At 34.2% G+C, this 14,644-nt stretch overlaps 1 protein-coding gene across 6 annotated transcripts in view; it reads right to left on the reverse strand.

The window, feature by feature from the left end:
* Positions 1-14,644, reverse strand: part of NBEA (neurobeachin) — a 389,390-nt gene that overhangs the window by 188,254 nt on the left and 186,492 nt on the right. For all 6 annotated transcript variants that reach the window (XM_039385864.1, XM_039385860.1, XM_039385863.1 and 3 more), the window contains one exon: positions 1,804-1,928. In XM_039385864.1, coding sequence (XP_039241798.1) covers positions 1,804-1,928 — 125 coding nt within the window. The remainder of the gene's footprint in view (positions 1-1,803; positions 1,929-14,644) is intronic.

Genomic DNA, 14,644 nt, shown 5'->3' on the forward strand with positions numbered 1-14,644 from the left:
AGCCAATAAAAAACCCCAGCCACAATGAATGTTAAACCCTATGGAAAAAAAAGAAATCTGCCTCTAGCTCTTTATTAATCACATTCCAACACCAGAGGCTAAAAGTACATCAAACTGCACCAAATCCTTTTCACATGACAACCTCATAAATTATTCAACTCATTAGTAACACCAAGAGGCATAAAAATAACATCAGTGTTAAGGATGTTTTCTTACAGAAAAAGGTCAGCTAAAAGTTTCACTATTAAAATCCAAAAGCTTAAGCCTCTGAAAAGTAAGTACATCTAGATAGAAACCATGAATTATAACTTTAATGCATGCTGGTTTAAAATTCCATGTTAATTTTAATAGATATGAGTAAAGCTAGAATTATTTATTTTAATTCTGCAAACTTCAGTCTATTGTAATTTTTATTCACCACTAAGTTTGATGTGCACCACCTGTGTACACACCTGAGCTTTAATCTTCCTGTATGCTGAATGCACTAACAGGTGTTATATAAAGTCTGTGCTTTTGATGATTATTTGCCTTTCAAAAGCAGCACAGAAATTAGCACAGTTTTGTACCTGCCTCTCATAAAATCTCTATTTTGATGTTTTAGAATAATGTGGAGAAAATAACCCTTTGTCAAATATGAAATACTACATACCACTGGGGGAAATGGCTTCCTTAACCCAACTCGTGAGCAGTTTATGACTTGAAGTCTTGCACATGATAGCCTTCGTGTTTAAATAAGTATTAAGTTACACTTGCTAGTATACCTGCACACACAGATACTAATTCATATGTCTAAGCTTGTTTGAATCCCAACTATTTGCTTCAACAACTGCAAAGTTGGTGAAATATGTAGGTCACACAGAATTAGCTTTATATCTATCATATTCAGAACTTCCGGCAACATTAGCCTTTGGCTACACATCAGCTGAAAGGTTCAACTTGCTTTGTGAATGATTACTTCCATTTTTTACTCCTAAATGCTAACAAATCATAGCATTTTCTTTTCAGCATTACAGATTAAAAAAAAAAAGACAGAAAACCATCTTAACATTCTTTAAAAAACTCCTGTCTTTGATATGTTAGAGAGGTTCACCAGCTCAAACATAAGAAATGAATTTGCTTTAGATTTTTTGAGTATTCAGACTTAGTCTGCTGTACAGAAGTCACTAACATATGAACTCGTAGATGATATAGGGGAACTTGTAAGCATGTTCCTTCTTCCTCTTTTATACTTCATCTACATCTCCATGAAAATCAAACATCATCTAATTCTTCAGTTCCTAGACTGAAGCTTCTATGTAGTCAGTTCACTACTCAAATCACAAGTTATCCTTAAAAATAATTATTTTAAACTCGTTCTTACACATTTCATGATTTGCAGGAAAAAACATACTTTTGTCTGAAATTATGCATGCCAGGAAAAAAATTCTGATATTTTTTAATTCCTCATTCATGAAAGGTCTCCAGTGGAACTGTTATGACACATTAGTTTGATGACCTAAAAGTTTTGTTCAGTCACTCTGGAGAGACAAGTTAGTTGCTTTTACCAGTGTCTCAAAATTAGTGTCTGGGAATGCTAGAGAAGTATTATGTGAATCCCTTGGGGATCAGAGAATTTAACAGCCCACAAGCTCAAGCCTTCTGGTTCATTACAGCGTAAGAATTGAAAGAATCACTTTTCTAAGAATATGTTGTCCTAGGAATTCTCAGTACTGTCACTAGAAAAGAAGGGACATGATTCTCAGGGATTCATGGACATCAAGAAAACATCATGAGCTATATATTTAAGCATGAGCTAATACTGACCATATTCCACGGCAGCTTTTAGGAGAGCATCAGCATGAGTAGACCCAAAAGCATTACGAACAAATCGCCTCCGTCGGCGCAAATCATCTTCCCAGTAATCCAAGCGCCAGAAGTCATGCAGTTGGCTAGAAAATAAAGAACACACACATCAGCACCTACCATGGCTTGAACTGTATTTACACGCATTACAGTATAATTTCACTGCTGCTTTTCCATTTTGGGTATACAATCTTTTAAAACCATTTATTACTAAAACTTACAATATTCTAGCATTTCTTTACATGCATTTATATGTTACAAGCCCCAGCACTGCCTGTCTCAAAATGCTCTGCCCGCTGCTAAAAACATTAATCACACTGAGCCCATTAACAAATGCAGCATCAAATTACAAGTATTAATGGCACAGCTTGCTTTCTTTTACAGTGTTTTTAACAAGGCTAGTAAATCATAGAATGGACCTCAGTGCAAACAGTTTGCAATTTAATGACTATGGTCCCTTAGCAGACTGAACTTAGAAGTATAAAATATTGCCCACTTGAATTTTGTGAACTATGATTAAACTAATGTGCTGAAATATTCATTGAAATAATTCCCTACTGCCCCTAGCAACCTGAGAAAATTGCAATTTTATTCATTATTAATAACACTGAATTAGAGCAGAAAAAAAGTTCCACCATGTGGTAATTGTCTTGGTAAATTATTATTCCAGCTCTAACAGAGTACTAGGATGATTTTATAGCTTCCAGCTAATACAAGCCATTAAGAACCATGGCCATCTTTGTGTTACATTGCCTTTTATATTAAGAAGTATATTAAACTCCTGTAGAGTGATACAAACCATTGTTAATCTATATTAAAGTCAAAATATACACATGTATAATCATCTGGTATTTGACTTTGGTTCTAACAAAATGACCAGCTCCACTTTAAGACGACTTCTTGATCTTATCAACACAAACCTTCTGCATGTTTTTATAAGATATTTGGGCAAAGCTGTATTTTAAACCAACATTTTACACATGTTTTGGATCACCCAAAATGTTTGTGGATGCATCCTTATCATCAAACTCATAATTAAACACTAAATCCTTAAAATTATTCTGCAGATCATGACCTTGCAGACCATAACTATGGAATCACTGCTTTGAACCAGTCATTTTCAATCTATCTGCAATATTGAAATACTCTGGAGGTGCATGGTCAAAAGGCAAATTAAAAAAAAAAAAAAAGATAAAAGTTTTTTGCTCATGAATAAGGGCTATATCTTTGCTGGATTTTTCTAGATATTACTTCAGGCACTGTTTTCTATATAGCCTTAATTTTGAGAAGCTATGTGCTGGTAGCCACTTCCAGAGGAAAGGAAGAAATATGTTAAGGTAGAACAGACCTTTTCTTTTTTTACAGTCCAGTTAACCACTTTTTTTAATGCTTTCATGAGTTATTGTCCAACTTTACCACTAATGAGACCTGGATCAGTTCTGGAGGGCAGAGCACCAAGAGGAGTGGATCTAGCAGCCTAACTTCCAGGCACTTACAAACTTTCAGATGCAGCACACCATAATTTTTAGTCAACGTTGGTGGTTTTTGCATTCTGAAGGGCATTTTCACTATATGCTTCTTGAGTTTGTGTGAAGGTCCTACTTGCATTGCTGCCTTGCAGAACAGGCCTTTTACTTATTTAAAAGCAGTGAGGAGGCAACTTCAGGAGTTCAGTGGGAGCTGCTTCCTCCCTGAGAGCAATTCAGAGTACCTTGTGTAAAGCTGAAGCAGTGCCTCTGAGCTCCCAGGTAAGAAGATGCAGCATAAATGGCCTAGCCTGTGTCCTATAGAACTATCTTGCCATCTTGAGTACCAATTATCTTTGGTAAGTAAAATAGCTTACTTTGGTTTTGTGTTATAATACAGTTTTTTCCTCACAGATGTGTTAGTCTGAAGTATGAGTCCATCATTTCTCCTCCTAAGCTGAGTACTGAGTAATTTTATTGTGACTGTTAAATCCTCTTGACTCTGATGTGATATGAATAAAAAAATGGGCAGACAACTGCCCCATGGTTTAAAAGGCAAAGTTGAAAGTCTCCTTGTGCACTCTCTGTCTGTATTTTAAACTGATGATATCAAAAATAATACTAAAGGCTTCTTATCATAGCGATTTTTTGAAAGGCAAGAAACTTTCCCTTTTTATTTCCATTTAAGAGTAAGTCATAATGGAACAGGAGTACAGATACTAATGAAACTCTTTTGAACACAAGAGTTCTCTGAAATGGCATGTGTTTTGACAGTACTAATAAAAAAGACTCTTAGGTTGATAAGAATGATACAACTATGTAAGAAAACATTTTTATGAAATTAAGAAATATTCAAAGACTAAAAAAACTACATTTTTAATTTGTTCTGTGTTTAATCTGATAATCCATTACTTTGACCAATCGGTCTGAAGAATACTGTATATTCTCAGCTGAAAGTAGATGAGATTTTAAAGCCATTATTTTAATGAAGTGCTAAGTATAGAAGTAATGAAATTGTAGAGGATTAATTCTATTTGAAGTTTGAAATGCATAATAATAGTGCAAAATTAAAATTTTGAGAAAACAGAACACAAACATTATTCCTAATCACAAATTATATATATGACTTTTTAAAACAGAATGGAACTTTCTTCCCACAGTTTTCTATAGAAGTCTATCCTACAATGTTATTACATACTTCCAGATACTAGAAGATGGTATCTCAACCCTAAAGAAAAGGTTTCTGAATCTTAACAAGTTACTCTAAGATTTATGTTTGACTCTTTGAGCAACATCTTTAATAAAAAGACAAGATACTTTTCCTACATTGTTTTAGAAAGAGAGCAGACACCTGAAAAACTGATGGCTATACTTACAGAAAGTTTTGAGTGGTTGAGTTTCATCATCTGCATTATAGACAGAAAAATTTGTGGGATTTTCCTAAAAAGTTATATTATTACATCTCTGGATTAGATAAAAAATACTAGTAAGTAGAAGACTGTAGCCACAAGTTCCAGCCTAAAACTAAGAATTTAGCCTGCCTTAAAAGCGCAGTGCTATGGACTGAATCACTGTTAAATTGTCTAGCCCATAAACTACAGTGCTTCAGAAATACTTATATTCTAATCCTGTGGATATTATTTAGGTTTTAAGATTTTTCAGGACTTTAGGTAGCTTCTAGGTAGTTCTAAATGATGGCTGTAAATCAGCAGAACTACATTTCTTATTATGTACTAGGCACAAGTCAGTCCTAGAAGAGAGCACGTCTGCAAATCACCCATATCTCTTTCTGCTACAATTCATTTTTCCTAGAAGTGACTTGACTAAATCAAGTAATTTTAGTAATTTATTTCTGTGACAAGTACAATATTTCAATAAGCTTTACTTTACTTAATAATGTATATTATTAATAATCCTTATTTCTACAGCCAACTAGATTATATGTAAATTCTCATTGCTCCATATCTTATACCAGTTAAGTGACATTTTGAATCAGGCTTGTTTGAATGAAGAAGTGCATATTAAGCACACTGTAATGAATTTTTTTTTAAGAACTAAAAGTTTGTAGCATCATTCATGAGCTATTTCTACAGACTTTAGAAAAGAAAAAAGAAATATATCTATATCCCTTCAACTGAACGGTTATTTAAAATGCACCCTAAAACACATGACTCAAGGAAGTCCACATCATGAGTTTAACTGTCCAGATATTTTCATTATAAACCACAGTATCATCCAATATAAACCTTTCTCATCATAATGAGGACTGGCATAAAAATAGTTATATTACAAGGTTACTAACAATGAAAAATTTTATTTGGAACAGTGTGCATGCAGCAATTTAATTCCAAATTTCAGATGTGCAGTATTTCATGTAGTTAATACAAAGAAAGTACATGTTTTAATGGAACAAAGTCTATTTTATTACAGTTACTGGAGGGTTACAAATTCTGTTTCACTGCCACTGTCGCCATCAGTTGCTCAATGTATATGTTCTCCTCCTTCAAATAACATTTTTCTTGTTAAAGGCCAGCACAGGTTGGAAAGGCAAAACGGTGTTAGGTAGTCAAGGTGGACTTCGACAAGTTAGAGCAAACAGCTTTGAAGTCTCCCAAGTGCTCTAAACCTCAGATCTGCCCAGAATTCTGCACAATAATCTTACAATAATACCAAACAACTCTTCCATATATTTAAGGACAAAGATTATCGAGATAGACTAAAATGTTTCAGATAGCTCAACTACCCTCTTGGAGGAGAAATTGTGAAGAGCTCTGCCATCAAAACAACTAAGAGGAATGTCAGCAAAGTTCTTCCTACCTTTTCACAACATCTCCATAGCTTGAACATTTAAAAGACAACTTTTGAAAAGATTTTCTGCTAACTCCTATGGCCATTGCTGCAGTGAAGTGTATGGGAATGGTTTGTTTCTTTAACTTATGAATACTAGCTCTCCTAAACAGCAGGTCTTTGTCCACCCTGTGGGCAGTCAGCATCCGTGACAGCAGCTTCATGGTTGTAAAACCCAGTCCCTGTTCATATACAAATGCAGTTTGCTATATGTCACTTATAGCTACAGCAACTAGAGGCAAATATGAACAGTGCAGAGTAGCAGCACAAATGTCTATAAAAGATCCTCAGACTGCAGCCCAAAGGAAGGGCTACCAGATGGAAGAGATTAAGTTTGAGTATGTTAATGAAGAGGAACAAGCCTGCAGGCATGGGGGGGAGGGGAAAAAGTTGTTTTGAAAAAGAGGTGGGTCACAGAACTGGAAGGATCTCAGAGAATCCATAGTCTTTGTAATACTGGGAAACGACATAGAACAGGCAAGGAATTGATGATCTATAATTTCAAGAATTAGTCCTGGTTGCTTTTTATGTTACATATTTTGAAAAGGAAAAATAATTCTTGTCACAGCATGAAATTCTGTGTTTTGGAAATGAGAAAAATAAAGTATATTTGGAAAGTATACAGCATTTCCCTAAGATAACATAAAGACCAGAAAATCTGTGACATTAAAAAAAAGTAAGTAAAAGAAAACTTAAACCACAAAAAATACAAATTATTACTTATCCAATATTTGTAACAGTTAAAAAGTACAAGCCAATATATAAACCTATTTGCCAGAAGATTCAAGTAGCAAAAATCTTCTGTAACAACAAAGGAGCCAACACTGTTCAGAAGAGGTATAGCAATACACAGTCACTGTTTTAGAGTGAAGGTTTTTCTGACTCTGCTTGAATCAGACACAGTATTTGCTGATTTTATCAAGATGATGAGACAAGCACGCAAATATAACATTCCACATTATAATGGCTAAAAGAAAAGCCTTGTTGTACATTAACAGAAACAAATATCAGAAACATCAATGAACATAATAGTTACTCCAGTAGTTACTCCACACACGCACATTAAAAGATTTTTTAAGTTACAAAAATTACAGAGCTACGTTTTCCTTTTTTCCAAAGGGTATGCTAGAGAATCCCAGAATAAAAACTAGAAATACTGAAAAATAAGAATAATACCAAACAAATAAAATTCAGAATTTTCAGGGGAGATGAGAGGTATTTTTGTACCTCCTTTTTAGAGCTGCCAAAACATGAAAAATTAAAATGAGAAGATACATCAGACAGGAATGACTGGTGGAATTTGAGGAGAAATGTAGATAAAGTCAGAGCCTGAAAAATGAAAAAAGGATTTGATAGAAAAGTCTAGAGTTAGGCAGTGAGGAATTAGAAAAGTTACAGGGGCCAACCAACAGATAATATTAATTGGAATAATTACACTGGAGCAGGAATGGAACAGAAGGACAGATTAAAAGATTTCTTCTAGGAATATTTTTCATCATCTGGGAAATGGAAAACCATAAAAGGTTTGAAATGCAAGTATTGAATGGTGAAGAAAAAGCAGCACTGAGCAGGAAAAAATGGAGAAGTAGTAAAGAAATAGAAATGTGAGAAGAAATCCAGTGACCATGGAAACTAGTGGAAGAGAAACAAATGTGGAAATGGATGGGAAGAGAAATAAATCCATGTCAAACATGGATGGATAAATGGATGAATAGTGGGTTATCAAGAATACCTGTTAGATATTCTATAATATTTTGAGACTTGTGAATTTGAGCTAGTTTTGTTTAAGGCAGTGAACTCTAGAAATCTGTGAAGTTTCGGGCTGATCTATGGGGTTCTGTGATTACTTTATGAACAGAAAAAGGGGGAAATAGTTCATTTCAACACAATTAATAATATATGCAGCACAAGTTACCAGCAGATTACAGCAGATTACCAGTTGACCCACAGGTTTCCTTGAGGAGATTGTGGGATAGCTAAAGTTTTTAAAAGAGGAAATAAAAAGTTTTGAATTGTTTACACCTGTGAAGGATGGCTGCAATTCATAAACCTGCAAACTTTTACAGAGATTTGTTGCTTTGTGCGGTTTGGGTGGAGGAGAAGGGTTTCCATTTGGACTTCGAAATAAGGGTGAAATAGAGCACAGAGGAACTCAAAGTAACAGCAAATACTACCACAGATCATCAGAATAGGAGCAGTGGAGTCACCTTTGAAAAGCAGAAGGAAAACTGCCGACACAGATTCTCTCCTATGATTATGTTACTAATGGTCTTGCATTAATAATGAAGGACAAAGCTGAGAGAACAGAGAATTGGCTACAAATGAAAAGAGAGTAAAAAATATCAGAAGATGACTATCGATTAGACAGCCACCAAATTCATGGAGAGGAATTTTCTAAGAACTGTTTTAAAGGGTAACACCCTTGCCAGAAAAGACGGAGTGTTTTATACAGCTTTTATTTTCTTCTTAAGGGACTGGGAAAAGGTATAGTTAATACACATTCTTAATGAAACTCTCCAGCTCCGGAAACTTCTGTGACTTAATTTTGGTGAAAAAATTGAGGACACTGAAGCTCAAAAGACAAAAAGTAGAAAGGGAAAGCTGGAAACAGAAAGCCCTCCATTCATATTAATCTTCAGTTAGAGGAGATGTTAGAAAGGAGAGTAATGTCAGTAGATGTGAAAGGGAGGCTGTGACAATAGGGATGTTTCTTTTAGCTACGGTAGTACTTAAACCACAAACTTATAAGGCAGTTAATTCCTGAGATTGTGGCTTTTAGTATATTAAATAGAGTCTGAAGGAACAAGCTGATAATGAATATGCAAACAAACAAGGACTAACAATTTACTGATTGCCTAGATTAATTATAAAGCTTAGAATGAGATGTTAAATCTGGAATGGCTGATATATTATTAAATAGTAGTAAACTTACACCAAGAAGCAGTAGTTCTAGGGAAATAAGACTAACCATGCATAAAGCTATATGCTTCGTAACAAAATATCAATAACAACTGAATGAAACTGCACCAAATTCTAGGAATAATAAATTGTACTCCTAGAAACACTAAAATGAAGTAAATTTTAAGGTTAAAATTAAGACATACTATCTTAAAAAAAAAAAAAAGAGAGTAAGTGGTTGGAACAATACGCTGTGGCTTAACTCAGATGTCTGATTTGGAACCTTTATTCTATTTCAGAATTTGTTACCATCACTCCAAAATAAGAAGAAACAAATCCCCCAAAGCCCAAAAAGCCATTTTATAGTTTCAGATAAATGAAAATTTGGGTAAAATTCACTTTTGGAAAATACCTTGAAAGAACATAGAGTGCTTTAGAATATTTTTATTTTTAATACGTTTTTATGTCATGCTATCTCAGTACAATGGGCACTTAGTAAGATTTCATAAGTACTACCATGATGCCACAGTATAACAAACTCCAAGATGGAATAAATAGTGTATTGGGGTTGCCTCCGCCTTTCTTAAATGACTGCAAAAAAGAGACAGATAGAATGGCTTAGACTAGAAGCATAATTGTAAATGGCTAAAATTAAGTACAATGTATTCTATGCTAAATGTGCAGCTTTTCTTATTCAAAATGTAGAAATATCTCACAGGTTCACTGACACAAAACTTGATCTAGCAAATTATCACCCAATTAAAAAAAAAAATCCATTTACTTTATATTTTGAGTACTGAGTTTGTTATCACATCTGAAATAGGCACCATGACATTAGCATACACACTCCTGCTGTTAGGAAATACAACATGAAAATAAAAAATTTGGAGAACTTAATAATTTAGAAAAATGAAAGAGAAAAAATTAAGCATTTTCATAGGGAACTTACAACGTCATAATTGTTTATCAGAAGATTTGATCAAAATAATATTTTCTGATTTAAATGGGTTTTAAAACAAAATTTCCATTCAATTCTTCTACTGTTTTTACAAGCATATAACCTGCTGGTAGCAATATTATTTTGTTTCTTAAGCACATTATGTGTCAAATAAAAAAAAAAAATAGTAGTGTGTGTCTTCTGAACACAGAACCAGAAGTTCTCATGAAATAACATGACTTTCTGTCAAAATTGTCTGGAAAGTATTCTGTGATTTTACAGCTATAATCCATAAAAAATCAGATAAGCATCTCAGAAAATGATTTCTTTATCTTAATTTTAACACAGTGAAATGCTGATTTAATAACTTAAATGGAAAAAGTTTTAGGACAACTATTAATTTTGCCATAAGGATGCTGTTTTTTGAACAAAGTTAACTTTAATAAATACAGTCCTTATGATACTACCTAAAATAATTACAGAATTAAGTTTTGTTTGTTTGGTTCATTGTTTAAATCAGGTATTCAATTATAGTTCATTCCTTGAGCTTCAAATAAATATTCTTCCAGCAACAACTGTAGACTGGATTCATCTGATAATATAGATCACTACTTCTGTTCAGCTTTTCAACCATGAACATGAAAGTGCCCTTGAGTAAGCATAGAGACTCAATTCTGCCAGGGCAAGGTGAACAATGGTTGCAGAAAAACCAAATAAACTGGTGTTATTACCACTGGAAAGTAAGAGAACTCTTTCTTGTAGTTATGTTTTGCCTCTAGTATAGCATTTTGTTGTCTGACTCATTTCCTGCAGAGAAATTAATTAACCCCCCCCCCCCCCCAATCTCAACTCACCCCAAAACAACACCCCCAATCTCAACTCCCCGAAAAACAACACTTGCCTGTATGGGGTCTTGTAGTATTATTTGCTTGGTTCAGCTATAATACTGAAAAGGGAAGACTGAAAGAACAATTTAATTCAAATCTCACAGAGACCCCTCTTCCTTTGCCTCCTGCATGAGTACCAACTACTCATGTAGATGATAGGATATTCCTGAGTGGAATGAACACAGCTAGATTCTTTAGGTAGTTCTTTCTACCTTTTCTGAAGAGAAATTAAAAAAAACCCCAAAAACCCCAAAATATAACAATCCATTTTCCCATTGAATTCTGAATGACAATAATATCACTGCATTAAGAAACTCCAAAAAACAAAGCCGGAGGTTGGGATCCCTCCCTTGTTTTTAATGTCACCCCCATACAGTCTACATCAGCACAATGCAGAAGTTCTGAGGTTTTGAAAATGGTCTGATGAAGGAGGGACGTTTTAGAAGAAAAACAATTTACTTTGTATTTCAAGATTGTATCTATCATATTAAAAATATATATAGGGACAGCAGGGTCCTAGCTTCTAAAAAAAAAAATCTGAGCTTTTATGACTTGTCTGCAACTCTAGAAGAGTTAAACAGTAGCTAAAATTTGGTTCAGTTTGGGTTGGTTTGCCTGGGCAACTGAAAAAACAGTTTCCAGATTTCAAAGTAGGCATCCAAAGTAAAAGAGTATGTTGAAGCTCTTGAAAACTTTTCTGCCTTGTTAGCTTACTTAAAGGTCAAACAACAAAGGCTCAGACTTTTAAGTAGGGATAACATATGTGACTGCTGATGAGGATGCTGTCCCAAGTGTCTGCTCCATTCCAGATGCACAGATTAAGGTGTCTGAATTTCTTGTGAAAGAACTCCTGAAGAAGTTACTGAGCATACAAACTACAGTCCAGTTTCAAGACAAACCAGCAATGATTTAACAAAAAAATCTAGAGCTGTGCTTTTAACAGAAACAGCATGGTTGAGGTAGACAGCTAGGACTTGTCTCATTAGTTACTCCTGTTTGTAAGTCATGGCTCAAAGGCTGTGGCATCCAGGAATAGAAACTTAGTCTCTCAAAATCTTTAATTAGAAGAAAGAGAAAATGTTTTAGTTAAATATTTTAAAGTGTCATTCTAAAACTAAGACACACAGCTTTATTTTTATATATACTATTTCTTAAAAATCCATAATGAATTACTGTTTCAAACCTTGATAAATTATTCAAGCTGCAACTGTTTAAAGACAGCTAACTTATAAACCTGGCATTGAGATGAAATAATTAGCTTCCTTCAGGCCTAGCAACAGTAATCAAAATCTAACAAATAAATAATAAAGTTTTACGTAGATAATTGTTTAATTGACATCATGCAGAGCTGTTTATTAAAATGCAGGTCTAATAATACCCTATTTAAACAGAATGATTATTTTTGCAAAATGCCATTTCAGGCTTGGTAATTGGAAGTATCTGAATTCAAAATTTAGAGAAGTTTGAAGTTTTATGCATCCTGAAAGTTTTTTTGGGACAGATTTCTCTTTCTCGTTAGTATCATCCAAAAGTACAGGATAAGTTAAGAGAAAGCATACATTTAGCTTTAAATCTAACATTGTTCTTAAGAACTGAAACAAAGACATGCTGGTCCAGTTAGTGGATATGTCTTGTCTAGAGTATAAATAGTTATTCCTATCCCCAAATGCAACTTGTACTGATGAAATAAACACTTGCCAAGTGGCATCGCCATGAATGCTATACAATTTTTAATAGAGACCATGTTTACAATACTATCAAATAAGTACTGAAGTAATCTTAACTTTGATCTTTTTTGTTCCTGGGAATCTTTGTGAGAGCTAAAAAGCTAGCTTGGCAAGTAAATCAAAACTTTTCTATATATACTCTATTTCTGACAGTCAAGAGGTTCTTCAGAAGTATAGAAACAGTCTTCTATAAAACATCCAAAAATATATCAGCATGACCTAATGATTTATTTTGGGCTCTGAAAATCTCACAGGAGAAGAAGCAGACATGACCAAAAAAAAAAAAAAAGGTGACACCAAGGTACAACTTCCTTGTTTTCTGCCTTGAAATAAAATCTCTATTTTTGTGGGTTTTGAAAAAACAAGAAAACAAGAATTATATGCTTTAAAGAATTTTTGTATGCAAAGTATTTGACAATCCATTATTCTGGATATACTTTTTAATGTTTTACTTCCTATTAGCTACTTAATCCGTTAGGCAATTCTGTGTGATAGTCAGGAAACACAGCTGGTTTTTCCCTTGTCTGTAGCACAAACTGACACCAGTGGGAAGAGCTGCTAAATCACTCGGAAAGATTATTAATCTTTTATATAGAAAATGAATGTAGAGTTTATTTTCATCTCATGACTTACAGGACTTTTAATTAAATAAATAACTCTAAGTCCTAGAGTAGCTTTTGTCTAGTATATAGACTTTACTTAAGCAACCAAGGCAACACGTGACTAAGTCAGTGAATACACACATCAGGCCTGTACTCTGTATTCCTCAAGAGCTGTTATTTTTTTCCTAATGTTTAACTGAACTAGCATAAGGCTCCTTGTCCTATCAGCAGAAGACGAAACAGTTAGTTCTTTCCTCTATATTGTTTTCCCTATGGATATTTATAGAATAAGACCTTCTGTAAGTCTTTCCAAACCATCCAAGTTAAGATGTTTTAGTCATACTCATATAATCATTGATTTGAAGCATCCTTGTCTTTCTGTAGATGTTCTGTAATTTCTGCAGTTAGTGATGTGGTTCCAAACTGTACATACAAACTAAGGTACAAAATATATTGGATCTACTATTGTTCTAATAGCAATATCCTCCCATGGAGCAGTAAAGCTGAATTATGGAAAAGAAATGAACAGATCTTTCTAGTTTAACAGTAACTCTGTCAAAAGTTTCTTGTGGGGTTTTGGGGGAAAAAAAAAAGGAAAAAGGTACACAAAAAAATGTGTTCCTGTTAAAAGCAAATAAGCATTCTGCTTCAATTTATCATATCCCTTGTAAAATATATGTAATACTTCCATTATTTAGCTTCAGGGAGAGCTTTGGAAAATGACACTGCACCATCATGTCTACATAAAATGCTATGAAAATACTCTAGTTTTACCTTCCACCACACTTACAACACTGTGTTATGAATTAATTCCTGATATGAGCAATATTATCTCCCAAAGAGGCAGCGTAACTCAACAGATTGGTAATGAAAAAAACACCGCTAACAACAACTGCAGTATATCTCTGACTGTAGTGATTTGGTGAGCAGTGAGAAACAGTATGATTCAGAACTTATTCCCTATCAGTAATTGTATCCCTTGCAAAAATTTGTTTACTTGATAGAAAGTCTTGAGCCTTTGGGCAGCAGCAGGACTGTTGGTCCTTGCACAACCAAAACCCCAGTGCTGTGTAGCCCTCATAAATATCTGTGTAGCCCTCAGCACAGCCAACGCAGTAGAAAAGAAACACGCTAAAAATCTCACACTCAGTGAAACACAAAATCCAGAACCGACTCTCAGTAATACACTCTTCTCAGACACTAATTTGCTAGAGTTTTAATAGTCACAAACACATAGTCTCAGACATTTCCTCCCCTAGGTTCTGCTCTGCCATCACGCAAATGGCTGATGGCATGAAACCATTCAGAGTCTGCCTTCAGAGTAGATTCACAAGAAACACTAAAAACTCAGAGTACAAGGGAAAACCAGGAAACATTATGGAGGATTGCTGGTTGAACTGCTAATAGCTCATTTATTTATAATACTTGGTGTTTTCAC

This window comes from Pipra filicauda, unplaced genomic scaffold, assembly GCF_003945595.2.
Source record: "Pipra filicauda isolate LSUMZ 115617 unplaced genomic scaffold, ASM394559v2 scaffold443_size986076_pilon, whole genome shotgun sequence".
NCBI lineage: Eukaryota > Metazoa > Chordata > Aves > Passeriformes > Pipridae > Pipra > Pipra filicauda.